Source organism: Centropristis striata, chromosome 19, assembly GCF_030273125.1.
Source record: "Centropristis striata isolate RG_2023a ecotype Rhode Island chromosome 19, C.striata_1.0, whole genome shotgun sequence".
Taxonomy (NCBI): Eukaryota; Metazoa; Chordata; class Actinopteri; order Perciformes; family Serranidae; genus Centropristis; species Centropristis striata.
This window is the reverse complement of record NC_081535.1, coordinates 35,809,356-35,836,873: the sequence shown is the minus strand read 5'-3', so window position 1 is coordinate 35,836,873 and position 27,518 is coordinate 35,809,356. Positions and strand designations below refer to the sequence as shown.

The 27,518-nt window shown below is 37.7% G+C and overlaps 1 protein-coding gene across 1 annotated transcript in view; it reads left to right on the top strand.

Moving 5' to 3' along the window:
* Positions 1-2,838: 2,838 nt before the first annotated feature.
* LOC131992869 (membrane-associated phosphatidylinositol transfer protein 2-like) overlaps positions 2,839-27,518 on the top strand; it is a 27,893-nt gene continuing 3,213 nt past the window's right edge. Inside the window, exons 1-17 of the mRNA XM_059358580.1 lie at positions 2,839-3,454; positions 5,215-5,310; positions 6,250-6,354; positions 7,411-7,475; positions 8,949-9,039; positions 9,891-10,044; positions 12,175-12,364; positions 12,439-12,558; positions 13,533-13,744; positions 15,008-15,183; positions 17,634-17,804; positions 19,046-19,177; positions 19,981-20,136; positions 24,690-24,838; positions 25,856-25,972; positions 26,452-26,568; positions 26,696-26,844. Of these exons, the coding sequence (XP_059214563.1) occupies positions 3,127-3,454; positions 5,215-5,310; positions 6,250-6,354; positions 7,411-7,475; positions 8,949-9,039; positions 9,891-10,044; positions 12,175-12,364; positions 12,439-12,558; positions 13,533-13,744; positions 15,008-15,183; positions 17,634-17,804; positions 19,046-19,177; positions 19,981-20,136; positions 24,690-24,838; positions 25,856-25,972; positions 26,452-26,568; positions 26,696-26,844 (2,528 nt within the window). The 5' untranslated portion in view covers positions 2,839-3,126. The remainder of the gene's footprint in view (positions 3,455-5,214; positions 5,311-6,249; positions 6,355-7,410; positions 7,476-8,948; positions 9,040-9,890; positions 10,045-12,174; positions 12,365-12,438; positions 12,559-13,532; positions 13,745-15,007; positions 15,184-17,633; positions 17,805-19,045; positions 19,178-19,980; positions 20,137-24,689; positions 24,839-25,855; positions 25,973-26,451; positions 26,569-26,695; positions 26,845-27,518) is intronic.

Below are 27,518 nucleotides of genomic sequence, written 5' to 3'. Positions count from 1 at the left end.
TCGAGAAAAGTCAGGACTAAAGCTGAGAAGAGAGTCATTCTATTAAAAGTAAATGATTACAATGAAGATTCGGGGGTATTGCAATCTTAAAAAGTTGAGAGAAATCCTGAAGAGTTGGAATTACTTTGAAAAATTTGTGAATAGCCCGAAAAGGTCCATGACCTTAAACTGGAAATAATCCTAACGAATCAGGGCTGGTGCTGAAATGATGAAAGGTAAAGAATATAAATGAAGAAGCTGGAAACAATCCTGAAAAAAATAAATAAAAAGGAAGCGATAATGCTGACATTTGAAAAACTTTCGAAGTTAAGAATATTTTTTTAAAGTAAGCAATGTCCTTCAAAAGTTGTTAAAGTTCCTAAAAAGTAAAAAAAAAATATAGAAAAGCTGGTATAAAAAATGTTTCCAAAAAATTAAAAAAGGGTGGGGGAAGAATGAAAATGTGATGATAAATAATTGGAATAGGGATTCTGTTGACAAGACAGAATTGACACAAAAGATAAATATATCAAATCAAATCCTGATAACCCCAAAAATTATAATCCTTGAAAATTTTGGGTCCATATCTACATACAATATATTGTTTTATTCCTCAACAGTTTTACACATTTCTGCACTGCAAAAAAAGAAAAGTTGGGTGAACTCAAAATTTCAAGGCAACAATCTTCGATAAAATTTTAAGTTGGACAATTAAACTAAATATTTTAAGTTTTGTTTCTGAGTTTGCTCAACTCTGAATTTCTCTGGCACGATTGTAACGCCGCTATGAAATGTCAGCTAATGTTGCGACCACAATCTGGAGTTAGCATTGATACGCTAATGGCTACTCTTTTAGCTGTAACAAGCAGCGCCGCTAGCATCAGTTAGCCGCTAGCATCAGTTAGCCGCTAGCTTTCGCTAATGACTGAATTTCACAACAAAGAAATAAGAGTTATCAGAACTATTGTCCCTTGTTGTGAACCCCAACTTAAAGATATAAGTAACAACAACTCACCAACTTGTTTTTGAGCAGACAACTGGCTTCCTTTGTTGTGCTAACTTACATTATTGCATTAATGAAAACTATCTTTTTTCGAGAAAAAAGTTGCAAATTTACTAGATTAAAGTGGCAAATCTACAAGAAAAAAAGTCTCAGATTTAAGAGATTTAAAGTGGCAAATCTGCACGAAAAAAGTCGCAGATTTACGAGAAAGAAGTGGGGAAAAAACTACTTTTTTCTCCCAGATTCACCACTTTAAATCTCATAAATCTGCAACTTTTTTTCTCATAGATTTGCCACTTACACAAAATATTATTTTCATATGTTTTTTTTTACACATTCTGGCTGTATGTAATATCCTCCAATATTCTCTAGGGTTGAAATTTGGAATTTGCAAGTATTTCAATGAGTGTCCTATTAGTGAAAACTATCTGGCGTGCAGCAGAGCGAGCGATGAGGAGGAAGATAAAGAAAGAAAAAAAACAAGTTGAGTGTGAGGAATAGTGAGAGAAGAGGTAAAATAAAGAAGTAAAGATAGCTTCTAGAGAGTGTGAGAGAAGAAGTCTGGCTCCCTGAGATAACACAGCAGACCGGATTAATTTCCTGCCGCTGTTTCTGTTTCTCTGCTGTGATTTAAGACTGTTTATTCTGTTTACAGCAGCTCACTCCTTTACTTCTGGCTAATGAAGCAGCAGCTGCTCCATCTTCGTGGCATTCTCACTTCTAATCATCAGATCTAAGACTACAAAACGTGTTGTTTTTAATCCTCTGCCACTTCAACAGGCTTTTATAGAACTTTTCTTTTGTTTTTTTATGTTAAAATCACCTGCAGCTGTTTAAAATATTCACTGCATCTCATCTGAATTATCACAAACCGGCTCTAACATTGTGTCCTTATTATAAATTATGCTGGAAAGGTCTTTGGGTCGTATAATGCAGAAGCTATTAAGCTTTATGAATGTGTCCGTGGATATTTCCACTGGATATTAATTTAATAGCTTTCTGTGTTTGCTCATTTTGGCAGTTTATTGGCAGGTTGTTATGTTTTAATCATGATCTGCTTGGTTTTGTAACCAGCTGTTTGTTTAGTTCATCAAGAGGAAGAACATGATTGAAATTAAATCTCCTCTCACAGATTAGCTTTCAGTCTCATTTAGAGCAGAAGTTCTCAACCTTTTTGAGTCGCGACCCCCAATTTAACATGCATGTTGTCTGCGATCACCCAAAAAAGAAACAAAATGACCACAAAAAGACACAAATTGACCAAAAAATACACAAAATTACCAAAAAAGACACAAAATGACAAAAAAATACACAAAGTGATCAAAAAAAGACACAAAATGACAAAAAAAAGACACAAAATGACCAAAAAAGACACAAATGACCAAAAAAGACACAAAATGACCAAAAAAAGACACAAAATCACAAAAAAGACACAAAATTAACAAAAAATGACCAAAAAAGGCACAAATTGACAACAATATGATAAAAAAGACACAAAATGACCAAAAAGACAAAAAAATACAAAAAAGACACAAAATGACTAAAAAAAGACACATAATGACTAAAAAAAGACCCAAAATGACAAAAAAGGCACAAATTGACCACAAAATGCTAAAAAAAGACACAAATTGACCAAAAAGACACAAAATGACTAAAAGAAAAGACACAAAATGACCAAAAAAGACACAAAATTACAAAAAAACCACACAAAATCACAAAAAAACACACAAAATGACAAAAAAAAGACATTAAGTGACCACAAAGACTAAAACACATGAACACTTTAACACAGTGGAGACAGAGCTGACTTCCAAAATGATTTGGCGACCCCCAGAAATCATCCCCAAGGTTGAGAATAGCAGTTCTAAATGACTAAATGTAAATGTAAATTATGATGTGTTATTTGCTAAACAGCGTTCCCTTTGTTCTTCTGGTTGAAGAACAGCAGACTTCACTGTGTCCCTCCTTCCTTCAGGACATTTAACCGTGGCTCTCTGACAATACATTCTGAATTTGGCAACAATAACAGCATATTTTTTTAAGGTTAATCCACTTTAGTTCATTAATGTCACAGGAACATGATTTGTGGGTCACTAAAATGCCAATAAATCCTCGTTTCTGTCCTTCCAGGCCTCCGTAAAGTGATGGTCCGGGCCCACCGGCAGGCGTGGTGCTGGCAGGACGAGTGGTACGGCCTGACCATCGAGGACATCCGGCAGCTGGAGCTGGAGACGCAGCTGGCGTTAGCCAAGAAGATGGCCCAGTTCAGCCTGAGCGAGGAGGGGGGCGCCGAGGCCAACGGCTCCTCGGTGAGCCAGGAGCAGGAGCAGGGAGCGGAGGAGGTGGGGGGGTCGGCCGCGGAGGCAGAAGGAGGAGCAGGGAAGCTGGGAGACTCTCTGGAGAGCCGAGGGGAGCTCACCAAGCAGTGGTCAACGTCCTCCAGGTCCTCCAACAGGTCCTCCAAGAGGGGCGGTGAGCAGAAACTGAACTTTTCTGTGTTTTTAACCCCTTTATCAGGCCAAGAACCCTATTTGGTAACTTCAGCTGATATCCAAAATAAAAAATATACACTACTGGTCAAAAGTTTTAGAACACACCAACTTTTCCAGAATTTAATTGAAAATTTAAAAAAAAAATTGAAATTAATGCACATTTGCAACATTTAAAATTCTTTATTGAGCATGATAGTGTTTTGAAAGTAAAAAAAAAGATTCAAAATCACATTTTATGTTGAACTAAAGGACTAAAAAAAGACCCAAAATGACCAAGAAAAGACACAAAATGACAAAAAAGACACCAAAAGACCCAAAATGACTAAAAAAAGACACATAATGACTAAAAAAAGACACAAAATGACCAAAAAAAGACACAAAATGACTAAAAAAAGACACAAAATTACCAAAAAAAGACACAAAATGGCAAAAAAGACACAAAATGACCAAAAAAAGACACAAAATGACCAAAAAAAGACACAAAATGATTTACAAGGACATGAAAAGAATTCAAAAATGGACAAAATAGCCCAAGACTCCATAGAGTTAAGTTGTTAACCCATTTCTTGTTCCCTGAAAAAGGCCTACTTGTATAATTCTGAAATGTACATTATTTTTCAGTTTTGGTTAAGCTTACCTTTTTTTATTTACCTCTGGCAGTTCACCACTTACCTTTGTACCCTTTCAAGCTGTTCATTTGACTTGAACTGCTTGAATTTCAATAAAAAACTGGAAAAATTGGGGTGTTCTAAAACTTTTGACCGGTAGTGTATATTTTGAGAAAAAAGTTGCAAATTTGCTAGATTAAATTGGCAGATCAACAAGAAAAAAAGTTGCAGATTTAAAGTAAAAAATCTGCATGGAAAAAAGTCACAGATTTATGAGAAAGAAGTGGGGAAAAAAGCAACTTTTCTTGCAGATTCACCACTTTAAATCTTGTAAATCTGCGACTTTTTTCGCACAGATCAGAGGGTCTGAAAAGAAGCTATGCTGAAAAGAGAATGTTGTCAAGTTGGCAACACCAGTGCATCTCTACTTTTTACCTCATTTATCTTTTTATATTGCTTCTGAAAAGGTCTCGTCATTTCTCCTCAGATTAACATGACGACTTGCTGTTGTGTTGTGTTTTTTGTTTTTTTTGTTTTTTGTTTTTTAATGTATATCTTTATTAGTAATTATGTTTCACAACTTATTCACATATACAACATTTTCTCTTTTTTTTTTGTTTAAAAAGAAAGAACCCCCCCAAAGTTGAACATTCAGCACAGCAGTGCACCTTCAAAAATATGTTAGATATTCTAGGTCCAACATAATTGAGAAATGGGGTCCATATATGATAAAACAAACCAATTTTCCCTCTGGACCAGTGCGTCAAATATTCCATGGGTAAGAGGTCAAATATTACCTTATGCCAATCTAAAACTGTAGGTGGCTTATTTGAAATCCAGTTCAGCAGTATAGTTTTACGTGCAGCATATGTTAGGACATTCCACAATTTTTGACAATGGGATGATTTTATTTGTGGGTGTGGTAATCCCAACAACAGACTCACTGGGTCCAGATCCAAGTCCTTATTAAAAACCAAATCTAATTTCAGAGCCACTGCTACCCAGAAATCCTGGATATGCACACACGTCCATACAGTGTGTATAAAGCTACCAACTTCCTTATTACACTTCATACACAGAGCTGATTTCTTTGGGTCCATCTTGTGTCTGAGTTCGTGTTGTGTGTTTCCAGGGAGTCCTTCTCATCAGAGCATCTCAGAGTGGAGGATGCAGAGCATCGCTAGAGACTCAGAGGACAGCACAGACGATGAGTTCTTTGATGCTCACGGTAAAATCCTCACTGTCACCATCATACTACATACACTTAGAATTAGGATTGCAAAGGGTCAGTAAATGTAAACATTTTTAACCCTTTCTCAGGCAAATAACTATATTTGGTAACTTCAGGTAATATTTTGAGAAAAAAGTTGCAAATTTACTAGATTAAAGTGGCAAATCTGCGCGAAAAAAGTCGCAGATTTACAAGAAAAAAGTGGAAAAAAAGCAACTTTTTTCTCCCAGATTCACCACTTTAACCCTTAATAGGACACTCATTGAAATACTTGCAAATTCCAAATTTCAACCCTAGAGAATATTGGAGGATATTATATACAGCCAGAATATGTAAAAAAAAAAACATACGAAAATAATATTTTGAGAAAAAAGTTTACGGGATTAAAGTGGCAAATCTACGAGAAAAAAATGCGTAGATTTATGAGATTTAAAGTGGTGAATCTGGGAGAAAAAAGTTGTTTTTTTCCCACTTTTTTCTCGTAAATCTGCGACTTTTTTCGCGCAGATTTGCCACTTTAAATCTCTTAAATCTGCGACTTTTTTATTTGTAGATTTGTCACTTTAATCTAGTAAATTTGCAACTTTTTTCTCAAAATATTACCTGACTCTAACTACCAAATACAGTTCTTTGCCTGATAAAGGGTTAAGGGGACATTAACCTCCTGAACCTAAAGCAAGTTCAGTTTTTTTAGTTCCTGTCGCAGTTTACACACTCTGGACTGCAGAATGAAAGTATAACACAGTTATAATACCATAAATCATTAAACGATTACATGCAAATTGATGTAATGTAAAACAAGAATGAATCCAAACAACAGTTAAAAGTGTTTGTGAGAAAAACAGATGGTAAAACGTTTGTTTTGATCAACATATGAGCTGGTAAATCCTGCCTGATATAAATGAATAAGCCCTTTATTTCCTTCCCTTCTTGCAGAGGACTTCTCTGACAACGAGGAGATGTTTGCTAAGGAGATCACCAAGTGGAGCTCCAACGACCTGATGGATAAGATAGAAACAATAGAGGTGGATGAAGCACAAGGTGTGTTTCTGCTAGACACTCATTCACACACACACACCTAATGCTTTTCACTTTAAATAGAACAAGGCAGCCTTATGGTCAGTGGTGGTTCTAGACCAGTTTTTTTTTTTTCCACAATATTTTTAGCTCATTTAAAAATCTCATTTAAGTATATTTGAAAGATACAATTATCTTTTTTTATATACACAAGCTTTTATTGCACAATCACAAAGGACACATTCTGGGCTCCTTTTGTGCATAATGAGAGATTGTTTGAACAAAAAATAGGTAAGAATTGTTCCGTCATTCATGGTTATAAATTGATCATTTTATTATTAATTAGACCCGCTATTCTCAACCTTGGGGTCGGGACCCCAATTGGGGTCGCGAAATGATTTCTGGGGGTCGCCAAATCATTTTGGAAGTCAGCTCTGTCTCCACTGTGTTAAAGTGTTCATGTGATAATGTGGTTTTTTTTTTTTTTTGTCTTTTTTTGGTCATTTTGTGGGGGGGTTTTTAGTCATTTTGTGTCTTTTTGGTCATTTTGTGTCTTTTTTTGATAATTTTGTGTCTTTTTTTAGTCATTTTGTGTCTTTTTGGTCATTTTGTGTCTTTTTTTGGTCATTTTGTGTCTTTTTTTTAATCATTTTGTGGTCAATTTGTGTCTTTTTTTGGTAATTTTGTGTCTATTTTTAGATATTTTGTGTCTTTTTGGTCATTTTGTTTCTTTTTTGGGCCATTTTGTGTCTTTTTTTGATCAATTTGTGTCTTTTTTGGTCATTTTGTTTCCTTTTTTGGTCATTTTGTTTCTTTTTTGGGTGATCTGAACTGTGAGTGTGAGATTCTGTTCAGTGAGCGGGGGTCGCGGACAACATGCATGTTAAATTGGGGGTCCAGACTCAAAAAGATTGAGAACTACTGAATTAGACACAGGGGACAAGGGCTTCTTCACAGGGGCAGTGGCCCCTGGAGGCCCCTGTGAAGAACCGCCACTGCTTATGGTCACATCACATCCTGTACTGAGAAACAGGAGCTTATGTTTATAGTTTTAATCATCTTGAACTGATGTTTTCACAGAAACGTTGTATCAGGAGTCGGGTGGAGACTACACCACGATGAGTAATGAGGAGAGGCAGATGGAGGTACAGTTTCTTCACTTTCCTCTAATTTCATTCATCTCTCTCTCTCACACTAACACCCTTAATTAAATAGCCTGTAGATAACACTCCTCCTCCTAAATTAGCTCTCAGTCATCCTGCCGCTGTAGTGGAATTAGGATCCTCTCTGCTGCAGCCATCAGCTGAGCTTTATCTCACCAGAGGTAAAAGATTAAGAGCCCACACCGACCACTTTGCAACTCGCACCATTAAAAATAGGACCCCGAGGCTTTCACAGGTTCCACTGTGTGGGTTTATTTAAACGCTGTGTTCTTGCTCTTTGTATCCAGCGCCGCGTCTCAAAAAGGCAAAGACATCGATCCGTCAGAAAAGTAAATGTAAGTCTGAGTGCTGCAGCGAGTAGAGCATGAAAGGCTGTGGTGTGGAGCACAGTTTTACCAGTAGAAGAGAGTAGAATTAGACTTTAGACACCTTAGGAGTAGAACAGTATATAATTGGACATGTAAAGCCGGCTCAGACTACAAGAGTCTCTTTTATTTAACCCTGATTCACACTTTCAGACAATCTTGGTCAGAGCTGATGTTCAGCCCAGATTATCCTCCTAATATGAGGTTTTATAGAGCCAATCTTAGGCTCCGTTTAAATGATGACGGTCTGAACAGAAGACGCAAAAGTGGCGTCTCGTCTTCACTTTTTATTCCTCGTTTAGACGAGCGTTTTCGGGAGGAAATCTGCTGCATACGGTGACGCAAAAGTGTGTGAAATTGGATTGTATGCAGCCAGGCGGCATCACTTAAAGCCATAAGAGCATCTTTGGGCATGTGGAAGTTTTCACGCCACACATTTCCATCAGCTACTCCTTCCACAAAGTTCTCCACCATCACTAGATCTCCCAGGTCTCGTTCACAGCCGTCTGGCTCCTCCCACCAATCGCTGCATCCAGAATGTGATGGAGGTAATTCCAGATCCTTCTCTGTTCACTAATACTATCTGTACATATCCTGGACATTTGGTGGAAAGACTCCTGTAAGTTTATTAGAGCTGCCAGAGCAGCTTGAAGGTCCCACCATGGAAATAATCCCACGTTTGTTTATTTCCTGTCCTGGAGCATGTATGTGACGTAAACACATACGTGACGTGAGCAGATCAGATCAGAGTTTTGTGTCTTGTCAGTGTAGACGACACGCTACGGAGGAGAGGATTACACTTTTACACTTTGGAGGGTGGTTTCAGATTTTTGCGTTTTTAAGCCCCAAAAACGCCGTCACCGTCTAAACGAAAGGCACTTCACATAAAATATTTTCTGTCCTCGTGTAAATGGGGCCTTAAACATCCCAAACTGTTCACAGACTCTGCAAGGCTGCTCTGATTATTATCAAACATGTTTGATGTTTAGGATTTAAAATCTGGATGACTCGTCTTTTTGTCTTTTTCCTTAATTTTCCTGCACTCTGCTCACTCCTTCATCCCTGTTCAACCTGTTTCTTGTCTCTGTAGGACTGTTCGTCTCAGCAGTGTCTCCAGCCAGCCAAAACTCACGTCCTGGTTCTGGTCCTGCACGGAGGAAACATCCTGGACACTGGCTCTGGTACAACTGCAACCAAATCCTGCAGTGGCTCTCATTCATTCTTCAAAGATAGTGCATTAAATCAGCAAAATAAAATTACTAAAAAGGCAATGTATTCCTAGAATCACCCGGCCCTACTTAAACCTTTATCAGGCGAAGAACCGTATTTGGTAACTTCAGCGGATATCCAAAATAAAAATATTTCGAGAGTAAAAGTTGCAAATTTACTAGATTAAAGTGGCAGATCTACAAGAAAAAAGTTGCAGATTTACGAGATTTAAAGTGGCAAATCTAATGAAAACTATTTTTTTTTGAGAAAAAAGTTGCAAATTGACTAGATTAAAGTGGCAAATCTACAAGAAAAAAAGTTGCAGATTTAAGAGATTTAAAGTGGCAAATCTGCGCGAAAAAAGTCGCAGATTTAAGAGATTTAAAGTGGCAAATCTACAAGAAAAAAAGTTGCAGATTTAAGAGATTTAAAGTGGCAAATCTGCGCGAAAAAAGTTGCAGATTTACGAGATTAAAGTGGCAAATCTGCGCGAAAAAAGTCACAGATTTATGAGAAAGAAGTGGGGAAAAAAGCAACTTTTTTCTCACAGATTCACCACTTTAAATCTCTTCAATCTGCAACTTTTTTTCTTGTAGATTTGCCACTTTAATCTAGTAAACTTGCAACTTTTTTCTCGACCCCATTTTGATATCCACTGAAGTTACCAAATATAGTTCTTCGCCTGATAAAGGGTTAAAAGTCTTCACATGAAGACACATGTAAGAAAGAAAATGTAGCTACAGCTTGTGATAATGGATTGTTTCGCTTTGTTGGGTTTGGAACTACTGATAATAAAATTAAATGGCCGTGTTCTTGTCTGCAGGTGAACAGAACAGCAAGCAGGGAGATGTAAACACTCTGAGTGGAGCCTTTGAGACGGTGATGAGGGTCCATTACCCCGCCGTGCTGGGCCGCATCGCCATCCGGATGGTCCCGTGTCCCGCCGTGTGTGTCGACGCCTTCTCGCTCGTCTCCAAGTGAGCCACTTAGTATTCACCAGCTTTTAAGATAATGTGCTGTAATACATGCACAACCTGCTGTGTGAATGTTAACCCTTTATCAGGCAAAGAACTATATTTGGTAATTCCAGGTAATATTTCGAGAAAAAAGTTGCAAATTTACTATATTAAAGTGGCAAATCTACAAGAAAAAAAGTAGCAGATTTAAGAGATTTAAAGTGGCAAATCTGTGCGGAAAAAGGTGCAGATTTACAAGAAAAAAGTGGGAAAAAAGCAACTTTTTTCTCCCAGATTCACCACTTTAACCCTTAATAGGGCACTCATTGAAGTACTTGCAAATTCAAAATTTCAACCCTAGAGAATATTGGAGGATATTACATACAGCCAGAATGTGTAAAAAAAAAAAACATACGAAAATAATACTTTGAGAAAAAAGTTTACTAGATTTAAAGTGGCAAATCTGTGCGAAAAAAGTCGCAGATTTACGAGAAAAAAGTGGGAAAAAACAACTTTTTTCTCCCAAATTCACCACTTTAACCCTTAATAAGCATAATATTTTCTCTGATTCTTCTCTGTCTTAAATAGAAAATGGAAAACATTTGATGGCAAGATTAGATTGGTGTGCAATTCATTTCCAGTTTTTATTTGATTTATTTGTCCTGTAACTAAGAGCGCTTTTTAAAAACTTTTATTTGTTTGAGAGAATCCCCTGTGACCTGTTGCAGTTTTGGAGAAAATGTAAAAGTTATTTATGAGTGAATGTTTTATTACCACCACCGATCAGTCAGTTTAAGGTTAATCCTTAACCCTTTATCAGGCAAATAACTATGTTTGGTAACTTCAGTGGATCTCAAAATGGGGTCGAGAAAAAAGTTGCAAATTTACTAGATTAAAGTGGCAAATCTGTGCGAAAAAAGTAGCAGATTTACGAGAAAAAAGTGGGAAAAAAGCAACTTTTTTCTCCCAGATTCACCACTTTAACCCTTAATAGGGCACTCATTGAAATACTTGCAAATTCCAAATTTCAACCCTAGAGAATATTGGAGGATATTACATACAGCCAGAATGTGTAAAAAAAAAAAAAACATACGGAAATAATAGTTTGAGAAAAAAGTTTACAAATTAAAGTGGCAAATCTACGAGAAAAAAATGTGCAGATTTATGAGATTTAAAGTGGTGAATCTGTGCGAAAAAAGTTGCAGATTTACGAGAAAAAAGTGGGAAAAAAACAACTTTTTTCTCCCAGATTCACCACTTTAAATCTCATAAATCTGCGAATTTTTTTCTCGTAGATTTGCCATTTTAATCTCGTAAACTTTTTTCTCAAAATATTATTTTCATATGTTTTTTTACACATTCTGGCAGTCTGTAATAGACAGATTCACCACTTTAACCCTTAATAGGACACTCGTTGAAATTCCAAATTTCCAACTTGCAAATTCCAAATTTCAACCTTAGAGAATATTGGAGGATATTACACACAGCCAGAATAAAAAAAACAAAAAAGAACAAAAAAAAACATACGAAAATAATATTTTGAGAAAAAAGTTTACGAGATTAAAATGGCAAATCTACGAGAAAAAAATTTGCTTTTTTCCCACTTTTTTCTCGTAAATCTGCGACTTTTTTCGCACAGATTTGCCACTTTAAATCTCTTAAATCTGCGACTTTTTTTCTTGCAGATTTGCCATTTTAATCTAGCAAATTTGCAACTTTTTTCTCTAAATGTTACCTGACTCTAACTACCAAATATAGTTCTTTGCCTGATAAAGGGTTAAACACACACAGATGCCACGAGAAAAAAGGGGCAAATCTGCGCTAAAAAAGATTTAAAGTGGCAAATCTACAAGAAAAAAAGTTGCAGATTTAAGAGATTTAAAGTGGCAAATCTACAAGAAAAAAAGTTGCAGATTTAAGAGATTTAAAGTGACAAATCTACAGGAAAAAAGTTGCAGATTTACGAGATTTAAAGTGGCAAATCTGCACGAAAAAAGTCGCAGATTTACGAGATTTAAAGTGACAAATCTGTCCGAAAAAAGTCGCAGATTTAAGAGATTTAAAGTGGCAAATCTACAAGAAAAAAGTTGCAGATTTAAGAGATTTAAAGTGGCAAATCTCATAAATCAACATGCCGTCTCTGCTCCGCAGCCTCAGCCCCTACAGCTACGACGAGAGCTGCCTGTCCAGCAGTCAGGACCACATCCCCCTGGCGGCGCTGCCCCTCCTCGCCACGTCTGCGCCGCAGTACCAGGACGCCGTGGCCACCGTCATCCTACGAGCCAATCAGGTGTACGCCGACTTCATCAGGTCTTTAGAAGGAGCGTCTTTCAGCGGACAGGTGGGTGTGAAGCCTGGAGGCTGGTATCTGTTCATCAGTGGTGCAGCTGCTCCATGGTTTTTGTTTTCCTGCAGGTGTGTGTGATCGGAGACTGTGTCGGAGGAATCCTGGGGTTTGATGCTCTGTGCAGCAGCTCGGTGACGGTGTCAGAGAGTCAGAACAGCAGCAGGCGAGGCAGCGCCATCAGCGTCCAGGTAACAAGCTCAACTCTCACTCAGCTATCATAAAAAGGTCAACAGTAGATGCCACATAGAACTAGCCTGGGTATACCCAGACTGCCTTGCGCGCTCGAATTTCATTTCGAACCTCCAGGCAGTCTGGAAACCAGGGCCGTTTCTTAGCCCTGTTTTAGGATCCAATCACAGAACGGGGAGGGACGGCAAGACGATGACGCGTACTACTCGGCAGACGGAAGCTTGTAGTTTTGTAGTTTTCTTACGGATCCAACATGGCTGCAGCAGACGTGAAACTCTCTTTAGCTGTAGATGGTGTTTTAAATGGTTTAGAGCCACAGTTGATTTTAAAAGAAGAACAACGTTTGACTTTACACTCCTGTTTCACCACCAAAAAGGATGTTTTAGCCTTGCTTCCGACAGGATTTGGGAAAAGTCTAATCTACTAATCTACCAACTAGCATCGCTAGCGGGGCTATTAGCGCCGCTACTAGCGCCGCTACTAGCGCCGCTACCGTAACGCCGGTGATCTGGCTACGAGCCGGGGGACAGCGGAGCCCCCAGAGACCCGCAGCAGCTTGTTTATTGCCCATAAAATCAGTGGATGTGTGGCTGAATGACATGAGGGGGAATAAAGCGTGAAAATAAATAATCTTGCAGAAAGCGAGAACTGGAGAAGCAAAGCAGCAGCAACACTCTCTCACAGACACACACACAACAAACATCCATCTCTGTTGCTCTACTACGTCATCTGGTATAACTGATCTGATTGGCTAAGAGCTACCTACAGACGCTTTGATAGACATTCTAAGCGTCCAATAAACGGCTCCGGAGGATCGTAAACCACACCTCCTCTACGGAGAAATGAACGGCTGGTTTCCAGACTAATCTCATTTGTGATTAGTCTGCTGTTAGCCAGGCTAGTATTAACATACAGAACTTGTGAAAACTGTTTGAAACCTTTTAACTCACTTTTTGTTCTTCCTGTCTCTCAGGACACGGATCTTCTCTCTCCAGGAATCGTCATCAACAGCGTCTCTCCGTCCTCGCCGTCCCTGGAAGGAAGCCGCCACCTCAGCCGCAGCAACATCGACATCCCCCGCAGCTCGGGGCCCGACGACCCCAAGAGACAACTTCCACGCAAGCGCAGCGACTCGTCCACGTACGAGCTGGACACCATCAAACACCACCAGGCCTTCCTGTCCAGGTGGGAACACGCAGGGTTGAAAACCTCAGTGTGATTCTGCAGATGCATGCAGGTTAAATAAAACAATTAAGGCCGAGCAGGCAACGAGCTGCGAGGTCCCTATTGCAGTAGTTTTTAAGTCGCGACCCCCAATTTAACATGCATGTTGTCCGTGACCCCCGCTCACTGAACACAATCTCACACGCACAGTTCAGATCACCCAAAAAAGCAACAAAATGACCAAAAAAGGAAAGAAAATGATCAAAAAAGACACGAAATGACCAGAAAATACACAAAATGACCAAAAAAGACACAAAATGACAAAAAAATGAAACACAAATTGACCGAAAAAAGACACAAAATGACCCAAAAAAGAAACAAAATGACCAAAAAGACACAAAATGACTAAAAAAGACACAAAATGACCAAAAAAAGACACAAATTGACCACAAAATGATAAAAAAAAGACACAAAATGACCAAAAGAAGACACAAAATGACCCAAAAAATAAACAAAATGACCAAAAAGACACAAAATGACCAAAAAAGACACAAAATGACCCAAAAAAGAAACAAAATGACCAAAAAGACACAAAATGACCAAAAAAGACACAAAATGACCAAAAAAGACACAAAATTACCAAAGAAAGAAACAAAATGACCAAAAAGACACAAAATGACTAAAAAAAAGACACAAAATGACCAAAAAGACACAAAATGATCAAAAAAAGACACAAAAAAGACACAAAATTACCAAAAAAGACACAAAATTACCAAAAAAAACACAAAATGACCCAAAAAAGAAATAAAATGACCAAAAAGACACAAAATGACTAAAAAAAGAAACAAAATGACCAAAAAAAGGAAACAAAATGATAAAAAAAAGACACAAAAAAAGACACAAAATGACAAAAAAAAGACAAAATGACCAAAAAAAGACACAAAATGACATTAAGTGACCAAAAAGACTAAAACACATTAACACATGAACACTTTAACACAGTGGAGACAGAGCTGACTTCCAAAATGATTTGGCGACCCCCAGAAATCATCTCGCGACCCCAATTGGGGTCCCGACCCTAAGGTTGAGAATAGCTGGTATAGACTGGTCCCTGTAACGCACACACCCCGACACGCGTGGACTGCGAGGGCTCGTTCAGTACTACTTGTTTTATTTCTCTTTTGTCTGTTTTTTTCATTTCCTGAAAAAAAAAGTTGGTTAACGAGTATTTTAGTCCCAGTTTTATTATTAACAACAGTAACTCTGACTGTCTGAATGTTTCAGTCTCCACTCCAGCGTGCTGCACGGCGAGCCGGGCTCGCGGCGCTCCAGCAGCAGCACCATGCTGGAAGGAGGAACGCTGGGAAAGTTTGACTTCGAGGTGACGGACTTCTTCATGTTCGGCTCTCCTCTGGGGCTCGTGCTCGCTCTGAGGAAGACTGTGGTGCCCTCGTTAGATGGTGAGGAAGGTTTTCTCCTTTTGATAATTCTGCCAGATGAGCAGGAAGTGGTTATTTGTATCTTTTGATGTTTTTTCCTGTGTGAGATGCTCCGGCAGCTGTTTCTGATCTCAAAGGCTGAAAAACTTTGGCTGTATTTTTGAGTCCTTTGGGATCTAAAGTAGAAAGACTTCTGACCTGCAGCTGCTGGGTTCACTTCTTTCTAATTAGATATGATTGTAGTTTTTTTAATATCTCAGTTTTCTCACAGTTTATTGATGTTACACTGTAAAACCCAATGTTGCTTGTTCGTTATCACAACTAATTTTTCCTTTTCAATGCAACAAAGATTGGTGCAAAAAGTCATTTTTAAGTTAAAATATTGAGTCAAATATCAAGATTAATTTGAGTTAACTCCATTTTCTTTGTGGTTTTGACATAAAATTCTTGGACACTCAAATATTTAAGTTGAAACAACAAGTTGGGTTTTACAGTGTAATATGGTCTATAAATGATTGTGCACAGTTTTAACAGAGAAAGCTAATTACCCCCAACAAAATAACACTAAAGGTTTTATTGTTCAGAGTGAAAAAGGTGTAAACTGGAGCTACAGATTGTTACGGCTGCTCTTATAATAGATAGTTTGTTTGGCGTCATAAATCACTGGCAAAAGTTTTATTATTCTGACCATAATGTGGGATTTCACAGGGATTATAGCTGGAACTTATTATTTCCTAAACCTGGTACCAGGGGATCTCAGGTTGTGTTACATTTCGATGCTCCTTTTGGACACAAAGCATTGTTTTGGCTTTTGATATGATAATTATGAATGAGATGTTGAAACCAGCATTGTGTGAGGCTGATAGCTGGTGCAGCTTCTCTAAGCAGAAATAAAAAGTATATGTATAATATATATATATATATATATATATATATATATATATATATGTATATATATATATGTATATGTATATATATGTACATATATGTACATATATGTGTATATATATATGTATATGTGTATATATATATGTGTATATATATGTATATATGTATATATATGTATGTGTGTATATATATGTATATATGTATGTGTGTATATATATGTATATATCTATGTGTGTATATATATATATGTATGTATATATATGTATATATGTATGTATATATATGTGTATATATGTATGTATATATATGTATATATGTATGTATGTATATATGTATATATGTATGTTTGTATATATATGTATATATGTATGTATGTATATATATGTATGTATGTATGTATGTATGTATGTGTATATATATATGTATATATGTATGTATATATTTGTATATATGTATGTATATATTTGTATATATATATGTATGTATATATATATGTATATATGTATGTATATATATATGTATGTATATACACACGTATTTATTTTTTCAAGTTGGTGGTTGTTTTTTATTCTATTCATTTCTATATTTCTTTATTTTTATTCAGCTTTTTTACATTTTTAAAAAAAAAATTTGCATGAGGTATTTTGTTTTTAGAGGCAATGAAACAATTACAATAGTGGACATGTAGACATGTAATCATACCCATTCATATATATTACTATACTTGCATACATATAGGAAAAGAATGAAACAAAAGAAGGGTGTTTGGGAAATATACACTCTCCATTTCTGCCACATTTCCTCAAATGTATTAACTTAAGCTTCAGGGAGAAAGGGATTCTTTCCATTACAGAAAAGTCATGAATGATATTGCATCACTCTGCTATGGATACTGGAGTGTTGAAAGTCTAATGCAGGGGTCCCCAAACTTTTTTTCGGTGGGGGCCACATCATCATTTGTTGGCCTTGGCACCACCTGTTGGTTTGCAAAAAAGTAATAAAAAAGTCTTCACATATTTATTTGAAGTACCACAGATATTCCTTTTATTTTGTAGAGAATAAAAACACAAGCTGATGCCAGTTAACAATGAGGTGATGTGATTTTGTAACAGGTACAGGTGAAAATAGATTCTGCATTCAGAATCTATTTTCCATTTCCACATTTTGTTGACCGACTCTCTTCCGTTAGCTTGCCTTGCTGCGAAAACTTGACACTTATGGCTCGGCATCACGTAGATTAGAATATACCATTGTGTGGGGGGGTGAAAATTAGCTACTACTGTAAATAATTCACAACTAAGGTCAGTTTTAATTAGAACGCCTACCTTAATCATTACATGTATATTTTATAAATAGATATATAATAAATGCAATTTAAAAAAAACAGGCCATGTTTAGAGGGATTGTTTGGGATAGTTAAGTGGGCCACTCCAATTACTTTGGTGGGCTGGAAGTGGCCCGCGGGCCGTAGTTTGGGGACCCCTGGTCTAATGTCTACGTCAGGGATTCCCAAAGTGTGGTGCGTGGTCTACGTCATCTTCCTCCACATTGATCTAACTGGTTCCTGTGGTTCTCCTCTCCAGTGTCTGCTCTGCGTCCAGCCTGTCAGCAGGTTTATAACCTGTTCCATCCAGCCGACCCGTCGGCCTCGCGCCTCGAGCCGCTCCTGGACAAACGCTTCCACCTGCTGCCGCCGCTCAGCGTCTCTCGCTACCAGCGATTCCCCCTGGGGGACGGACACTCGGCGCTGCTGGGTGAGTCACTCAGACCTGATGACACATTCACTGCAGCTCTCTACTGCAGTAGTTCTCAACCTTTTTGAGTTGTGACCCCCAATTTAACATGCAACAAAATGACCACAAAAAGACACAAAATGACTAAAAAAATACACAAAATGACCAAAAAAGACACAAAATGACGCAGAAAAGAAACAAAATGACCACAAAAAGACACAAAATGACTAAAAAAATACACAAAATGACCAAAAAAGACACAAAATGACGCAGAAAAGAAACAAAATGACCACAAAAAGACACAAAATGACCAAAAAAGACACAAGATGACCAAAAAAAAGACACAAAATGACACAGAAAAGAAACAAAATGACCAAAAAAAAGGCAAAATGACTAAAAAAAGACACAAAATGACAAAAAAGACACGAAATGACTAAGACAAGACACAAAGTGACCAAAAAAGGAAACAAAATGACCGAAAAAGACACAAATTGACCACAAAATGATCAAAAAGACACAAAATTACAAAAAAAACACAAAATGACCAAAAAAGACACAAAATGACCAACAAAATACACAAAATTACCAAAAAAGACACAAGATGACCAAAAAAAGAAACAAAATGACTAAGAAAAGACACAAAATGACCAAAAAAGACACAAATTGACCACAAAATGATCAAAAAGACACAAAATTACCCAAAAAAGACACAAAATGACCACAGAAAGACACAAAATGACCAAAAAAAGACACAAAATGACGCAGAAAAGAAACAAAATGACCAAAAAAAGGAAACAAAATGACCAAAAAAGACACAAATTGACCACAAAATGATCAAAAAGACACAAAATTACCCAAAAAAGACACAAAATTACCAAAAAAAGACACAAAATGACGCAGAAAAGAAACAAAATGACCAAAAAAAGGAAACAAAATGACCAAAAAAGACACAAATTGACCACAAAATGATCAAAAAGACACAAAATTACCCAAAAAAGACACAAAATGACCAAAAAAAGACACAAAACGACAAAAAAAAAGACACAAAATGACCAAAAAAATACACGAAATGACCAAAAAGACTAAAACACATGAACACATGAACACTTTAACACAGTGGAGACAGAGCTGACTTCCAAAATGATTTGGCGACCCCCAGAAATCATCTTGCGACCCCAACAGGGGTCCCGACCCCCAGGTTGAGAACAGCTGCTCTACTCCATGTATATGATTCTTACTCTTCTCTTCTCCTTGCCTCCTAGTGGACACGGTGCAGAGTAACCCTCAGCTGCTGATGGAGTCTGCTGGAGCCGTGTCTCACCGCTGCCTGGACGGCTCCGTCAACGAGACGTCCATCCCCGTCCCCGTCCTCAACTGGCAGCTCCACACAGAGAGTGAGGACCTTTAAGCTTTGTCTTTTAGTCCTGCTGCAGATACTTTTTACTTCTTTTACTTTGTTAAGAAACTGGCTGCTAGAGGAATCACACAGACTCAGGTGTTTGTCTTCATAATAAAGCTAGAGATTAATAGTGCTGGGAAGAAATCACAGTTTCTTTGGACTCAGCACTTGGACAAGAAAAGGGATCGTACTGTGTTATATCAAACAGAAATTATGCCAAAGATACAGAAAAAAGACCCAGGTTCCTTTAACTTCAGGCTTAAAGCTTTTCTGTTTGTCTGAACAGAAGCAATTATCAATGCTCCCTTCAAAGTCACCAGACTCCATTGATGAAAACAGCAATTCTACCTCGCAGAACACAGGACTTCTTTAATTCAATTCAATTCAATTCAATTCAATTCAATTCAATTCAATTCAATTCAATTGGCTTTATTGGCATGACGTAACACTGTACATATTGCCAAAGCAAGCGTCAGAAAAAAAAAGATAATTTACAATAAATTATTGTTATTCTATCATTCATTTTAAAAGAAAAGCATGCATAAAATCCAGATAGTGAAGAATAACAAACTCCCCTCAACTAAGGGAGGAAAATCTTTTTTTTCTTTTATAAATTGCGTTATGTTCTCTTTTATTTGTTTAGCATGTCAATGCTTTGCAAAGCACTTTAAAGTTCCTTTGTGTCTGAAATATGCTAAATGAATAATTGTCTTGCCTTATCCAATTATAACTGGATTATTTCTTCTTCATCTCTGCAGTGAAGAATATGACTCTAACTCCTCTCCTCTGTCTCTGCAGCGGATTCTCTCCACTCTCACATGTTTGTGGACGGCCAGGCGTCCACGTCCCCGGGAGTCCCTCACCTCCGCTGCAACCGCCGGGCGAGCGAGGCCAGCATCGCCAGCCAGGTGTCGGGCATCGCCGACTCCTACACCGCCTCCAACATCGCCACCAGTGAGTTCACCTCTGACCTCTCCACTGTGGGATTCCAACCTGGTCTCACAGAAATCCGTGAAATAGCCACGGATTTGCTTAACTCAAAATCCGTGGAATAGCCACGGAATCGCTCAAATTTCCGTGAAACTGACACGGATTTGGCTACAATGCAAGTTAATGACAGTCATATCCCGTGGCTATTCCATGGATATTTGTTCCTATTGGTTTGTTCCAAGTCACGTGACTTTCAAGGTCCCGGCGGTCAGAACAAAAAACATGGCGGACAGTTCTCTCATTTTTTGTGAAAAAAATCAATATTTTGACTGAGTTTCTGCATAAAAATGGATTTTGAACACATTTCTAGCGAGAAATATATGTTTTATTTTCTAAATATTCACTCAGTGAATGTACATAATCACTTTGTATGTTGGAATAGCCACGGGATATGACTGGCATTAACTTGCATTGTAGCCAAATCCGTGTCAGTGTCAATTTTGTGTCTTAAGTCATTCTGTGTCTTTTTTGGTCATTTTGTGTCTTTTTTTGATCATTTTGTGTCTTTTTTAAGTCATTTTGTGTCTTTTTTTGGTCATTTTGTGTCTTTTTTTGATCATTTTGTGTCTTTTTTAAGTCATTTTGTGTCTTTTTTTGGTCATTTTATGTCTTTTTTGGTAATTTTGTGTCTTTTTTTGTATGTTTGTGTCTTTTCTGGTCATTCTGTGTCTTTTTTGGTCATTTTGTGTCTTTTTTTGATCATTTTGTGGGATTGTTTAGTCATTTAGTGTCTTTTTTGGTAGTTTTGTGTCTTTTTTTGTATTTTTGTGTCTTTTTTGATCATTTTGTGGGATTGTTTAGTCATTTTGTGTCTTTTTTGGTAATTTTGTGGGGTTTTTTTGTATTTTTGTGTATTTTTTGGTCATTTTGTGTCTTTTTTTAGTCATTTGGTGTCTTTTTTTGGTCATTTTGTATCTTTTTGGGGGGGAAACTTAAGGAAATATGCTGCTGCGTTGAATTATGGGAATGAAGGATCCAGCACTTTTTTTGGAACTTCCTATTGGTTTGTGTCCATTTTTAGTGAAAAAAAAATCAATATTTTGACTTAGTTTCTGCATAAAAATGGATTTTGATCACATTTCTAGCGAGAAATATATGTTTTATTTTCTAAATATTCACTCGGTGAATGTACATAATCACTTTGTATGTTGGAATAGCCACGGGATTTGGATTTTCACGGCATTGTAGCCAAATCCGTGTCAGTTTCACGGAAATTTGAGCGATTCCGTGGCTATTCCACGGATTTTGAGTTAAGCGAAATCCGTGGCTATTTCACGGATTCCTGTGAGACCAGGTTGGTGATTCAACTTTTGGTGTATGAGCTGACGGTTTACATGTCCTTGTTTCCTCCCTCCGACACCTGCGTCCCCACAGTCCGCCTCACTAAGAGGCCCCGGCTGCTGTCCCAGCTCTCTCTGCCCTACAATAGATTTTCCTATCGGAGCCCGTCAATGCGGGCAAGAAAGAAAATCCATCAGGTGTTCCCCAAACCCAACGGAGTGGAGTCAGAGGTTAGCTCTGACGTGACCTCTGACCTTACCGATGTCACGTCTGACATCACAGACTTCAGCTCGACGCCCCCGTCGCCCGGGGTGATGAAGAACGTAGAGCAAGGTACCCTGGGAGCTGTAGTCAGAGAGGACATGAGGGAAGGATGCTCGGCTCCGTCCTCTGTCCTTCCTCCTCTGGTGTCTTCCTCTCTCAGATAGTCTTCCTCAGTAGTCCTGTTTCCAGCAAGACCCAAAATCTTCATTTGGACTTTTTGAAATTATATCGGTAACGCTTTATATTAAGGTCCTTGTAATAACCATTAATTAACAAGTAATAAGGCCCTTGTAAGTCCTTACAAGATGCTTATTAACATTATTGTGTGTTTATAAGCCTATATAAGTGTTAATAATGGCATTATAATACAGCTAATAGCAGGCTATAAGAGATTTATAATAAGAACATTAATAAAAGCCTTATGAGTATCTTATAATTCTTCATAATAGCATTACAGGTAACACTTTACAATAACCATCATTTATAAATGGTAAACAGATAGTTTATTAATGTTTAATCATCATTTATAAACTGTATATAGGCCATTTAGAATGGTAAATATATATTTTTATTAATGCTTAACTAACTAAATCATTTATAAATGGCAAATATATGGTATATTAATGTAAGTTTATTGTTATTTTACCATTAACAAACAATTAAATTATAATTAATAGTTAATAGTTTTGGTTGCACTCATTATAACATTTTTAACACCATATTAAGTATGTTAATGATTTTTGAAATGATTCATATACCTTTAAGAAATTGGTTTAAAACATTTCAAGATTAAATATGTATAGCACTTTGTAAATGGTTAACAAGCGGTCTATAAACATCACTTAGTTGGTTATTGTAAAGTGTTACCGCATTACAAACACCCATAACCCACCCATTATGTCTTTGCCATGCCTTTATTAATCTTTTGTTTGCTTATTGATATTAAAATATACTTTATTGCTCATCTATTATAAGTTAACTATAAGTTAACTATGCTTTTTGCAACTACCGGATCTAAAGCGAGAACAATGCCTTATTACTTGTTAATTAATGGTTATTAAGGACCTTATTATAAAGCGTTACCATTATATTTTATGAGGTACTTTTCCATAATCAGTGTATTACCTACAGTAAATGACGGTACAGGTGCAGAAGCTAAGCAATGTCTTGCTGTAGACGGAGGCAGCAGCAAATCCTGTTTAAGACACCTAAGATAATCAATATAAGTTAACACTGTATTTAGAATATTTTTACCGCTTCACATGCCGTCAGACTGTCCTGTTTAAGTTTTCATCAGATTTATCTATCCTCTTTTCAAAGCCACCAGACTTCATTGACAAAAACAGTCATTTAACCTTGAAGAACACGGGAGTTGCTAGTTTACTGCTACCTTGAGCAGTTAGATTGTTTGTGTTATGTGACTTTGAAATGTGACTTTTGTCTAATCTTCCATTTTATTTTAATTGCATACACATAAATCCAGATAATGAAGAATAGAAAACTTGTCAGGAGAGATCAAGAAGGCTTATTCATCGGACTAAGGGAGGAAAAAATATATATTGTGCAATTGAACTGATATTGCTTTGTTTAGGGTTGGAAACAGGAAATTCTAAATAAATGCTAAATTAGCGGCTGTGGCTCAGTTGGTAGAGTGGGTTGCCCCCCAACCGAAGGGTTGGTGGTTCGATCCCTGACCATGGCAGCCTACATGTCGAAGTCTCCTTGAGCAAGATACTGAACCCCAAATTGCTCCCGATGCTGCGTTCATCGGTGTGTGTGAATGAATTCCCAATGGTGGCAGGTGGCACCGTTTAGGGTAGTAGTTCTCAACCTTTTTGAGTCGCGACCCCCTATTTAACATGCATGTTGTCCGCGACCCCCGCTCACTGAACACAATCTCACATGCACAGTTCAGATCACCCAAAAAAGAAACAAAATGACCAAAAAAAGACACAAAATGACCAAAAAAAAGACACAAATGACCAAAAAAGACACTAAATGACCGAAAAAGGCACAAATTGACCAAAAAAAGACACAAATTGACCACAAAATGATAAAAAAAGACACAAAATGACCCAAAAAAGACACAAATTGACCACAAAATTATAAAAAAAAAGACACAAAATGACAAAAAAAAGACACAAATGGCCAAAAAAGACACAAAATGACAGAAAAGGGCACAAATTGACCAAAAAAAGACACAAATTGACCACAAAATGATAAAAAAAAGACACAAATTGACCAAAAAAAGACACAAAATGAACAAAAAAAAGACACAAAATGACAAAAAAAAGACACAAAATGACCAAAAAGAGTAAAACACATGAACACATTAACACAGTGGAGACAGAGCTGACTTCCAAAATGATTTGGTGACCCCCAGAAATCATCTCGCGACCCCAATTGGGGTCCCGACCCCAAGGTTGAGAATAGCTGGTTTATGGTAGCCTCTGCCACCAGTATGAATGTGTGTGTGAACGGGTGAATGAGTCAGTCTGTAGTGTAAAGCGCTTTGAGTGGTTGCAAAGCGACTAGAAAAGCGATATATAAGTGTAGGTCAATTTTTTTAGGTGTGTAAAATACTTTATGTGACCCTCGTCGACAGCAGGACATCTCTTAGCTTCTGTGTCTGTTCCTCTGTCCTCTTCTCCAAACTGGGAGCGTACCGACTGCCATTCAAAAAGTCCAAACTATCACTTAAAGCTCAGTTTCATGAGAACCACTTCTATATTTCCTTTGGCACGCCCCCCCACAAATCTGACAGGGTTCTCAGAGTCTGAGCTGCTGTTTTCTGAAGAGTGTGTGTTTTAAAACTTCTCTGTGTGTTTTTATTCATAGTTTGGAGTGCAACCCTCTTCTAACTTCCTCCAGTTTCTGATAGCAGAACGTAGAGCTGCAGTGGACACCACAGATACTGGTTTCACTGGTTTCTAAAGACTCACCCTGTCTCTCTTTGCCCCTCCCGGCTGTAGTTGCCTCCCGGTGGTGGGGCTGTAAGAGGATGGACTACGCTCTGTACTGCCCTGATGCCCTCACAGCGTTCCCCACCGTGGCGCTGCCTCATCTCTTCCACGCCTCCTACTGGGAGTCCACCGACGTCGTCTCTTTCCTGCTCAGACAGGTTCATACACTCTTCCTGCTAATAATTATCAAAATGTATTCTTTTTTTTTTTTTTAAACATACACTACTGGTCAAAAGTTTTAGAACACACCAACTTTTCCAGAATTTAATTGAAAATTATGCAGTTTAATGTCTCAGTGTACTCTGAAATTAATGCACATTTGCAACATTTAAAATTCTTTATTGAGCATGATAGTGTTTTGAAAGTAAAAAAAAGATTCAAAATCACATTTTATGTTGGACTAAAGGACTAAAAAAAGACACAAAATGACAAAAAAAGACACCAAAAGACACAAAATGACTCAAAAAAGACAAAATGACCAAAAAAAGACACAAAATGACCAAAAAAAGACACAAAATGACAAAAAAGACACAAAATGACTTACAAAGACATGAAAAGAATTCAAAAATGGACAAAATAGCCCAAGACTCCATAGAGTTAAGTTGTTAACCCATTTCTTGTTCCCTGAAAAAGGCCTACTTGTATAATTCTGAAATGTACATTATTTTTCAGTTTTGGTTAAGCTTACCTTTTTTTATTTACCTCTGGCAGTTCACCACTTACCTTTGGACCCTTTCAAGCTGTTCATTTGACTTGAACTGCTTGAATTTCAACAAAAAACTGGAAAAATTGGGGTGTTCTAAAACTTTTGACCGGTAGTGTATATTTTGACACAGTTTATCCTTTTTTTTCATGCTTAACATTTAGCTGCAGAATTAGTGAAAAAGGACAAAGCTGTAAACTTTGTTGAGTGAAATGAAGACCTCCAGCTAACAAGATCTTTTCTATTTTATTACAGTGATGAACCAGAATATACAGATTAATATATCAAGCAGAGGGAGGGCCTACTGTAGCACGACAATAAAACTAAAACTTCAAATGAACTCTTCTGGCAGAGTGCTGTAGCATCATTTTAACTGAGCAGGATGACTCTGAAACTGAATCATTTCGTACCAGATTATGAAAAGACTGAAAAACGTCTGGACAGTGTTTATAAAATGAATTCTCTCCCCCAGGTGATGAGACATGAGAACTCCAGTATTTTGGAGCTGGACGGTAAAGAAGTGTCTGAATTCACTCCGTCCAAACCGCGAGAGAAGTGGCTTCGCAAGAGGACGCACGTTAAGATCAGGGTAAGATCTTTGTTTTCATGTGGAAATTCCAAAGAAACTCTTTAAATTTAGAAGAAACAATATAGTTTTTATTCATTCTGGTTTAGTCAGCATCCACAAAAAGCATATGGTGTTGTGGTTGTTAGAATAACAAGAAAAGAAAAGGACAACAAGAGTTCCTGTTTCACTGCCTCCATCGATTAGTTGGTGTGTGAATCTTTAACTTTATGAAACCCAACAAGGGTCTTTTTGTCTTTTTGCTCTTTTTACATTTTACTCACTGTGGCCTTGTATTTCACTGCAATATATTGTATGTATTGTAAGTATGTACACTGCAAAAAAAGAAATGTTGGGTGAACCTAAAATTTCAAGAATCTTCGATAAAATTTTAAATTGGACAATTAAAGTAAATATTTTAAGTTTTGTTTTTGAATTTGCTCAACTCAAAATAACAAAATAACTGATCAGTAACTAAAGGATTGATCTATTGTGTGTGTCAGAACGTGACCGCTAACCACCGAGTGAACGACGCCGTGTTCACGGAGGACGGAGCCCAGATGGTGATGGGTCGCTTCATGTACGGCCCTCTGGACATGGTCACCCTCACTGGAGAGAAGGTACCAACAGCTGGTCCGCTGTGATGAACCAGGAAACAAACAGAAGTGATGTAATCCTGTCATGAGTGTCTGTGAGTGTCATGGGGGTCATACAGTGTTTTAAAGGTGTTTGTGTGATTTCCTGCAGATTGACATCCACATCATGACCCAGCCTCCCTCTGGAGAGTGGGTCCACTTCAACACGGAGCTCACCAACAGCAGCGGGCGCGTCTCTTACGTGCTCCCTGACAACAAGAAGCTGGGGATCGGCGTCTATCCTGTCAAAATGGTGGTCAGGTGGGTTAAATGATCAGGAAGGCAGAGTCTGTTGTTGGCTCTAAGCTTGTCACCCTGCAGGAGGTGGTGGAGGAGGTGGAGGAGGTGGTGGTGGAGGACAGGATGCTGTCAGGGACAATCCCTCTCATCCCTCCACAAACACTGGACAGACTCATTCAACCTGCTGCTCCAAGAACCAGACAGGAAGTCCTTCCTTCCTTCTGCAATAAGAGTCTATAACTCATATACCTCTGCCAGAACCAACATTACAGAAATGCACTAAATCTATGACACTTTGACTTAAGTCGCGAAAAACTGCCCAAAATTTTGCATTGATGTGAATGGGACGGCTGACAAAAAATGAGCGAAAAAGAACAATAATTTGAGATTTTTAAACGTCTACTTCTCCGGCATAATTTCACCTAGAGACTCCATTTAAACTTTAAACAGTAGACACAAGTCTTGTGTATCGGTGTATTGATCCACGTTTCGATAGGTCATATAGTTTTTTATCAATCCCTGTTCAATGACCATGATCATTTTTGGAGAAATTCTGAGATTATAATGGGTGTGTATTGCACGGAATGTTCGTGTCACAGTGTGTGACATCATCGCTCAGAGTGTAGAGGGAGAGGTAAAACTGTCAAAAAATAAATTTGAAAACTTCGCTCCAGGCCGCAAATTCCACTCTACAG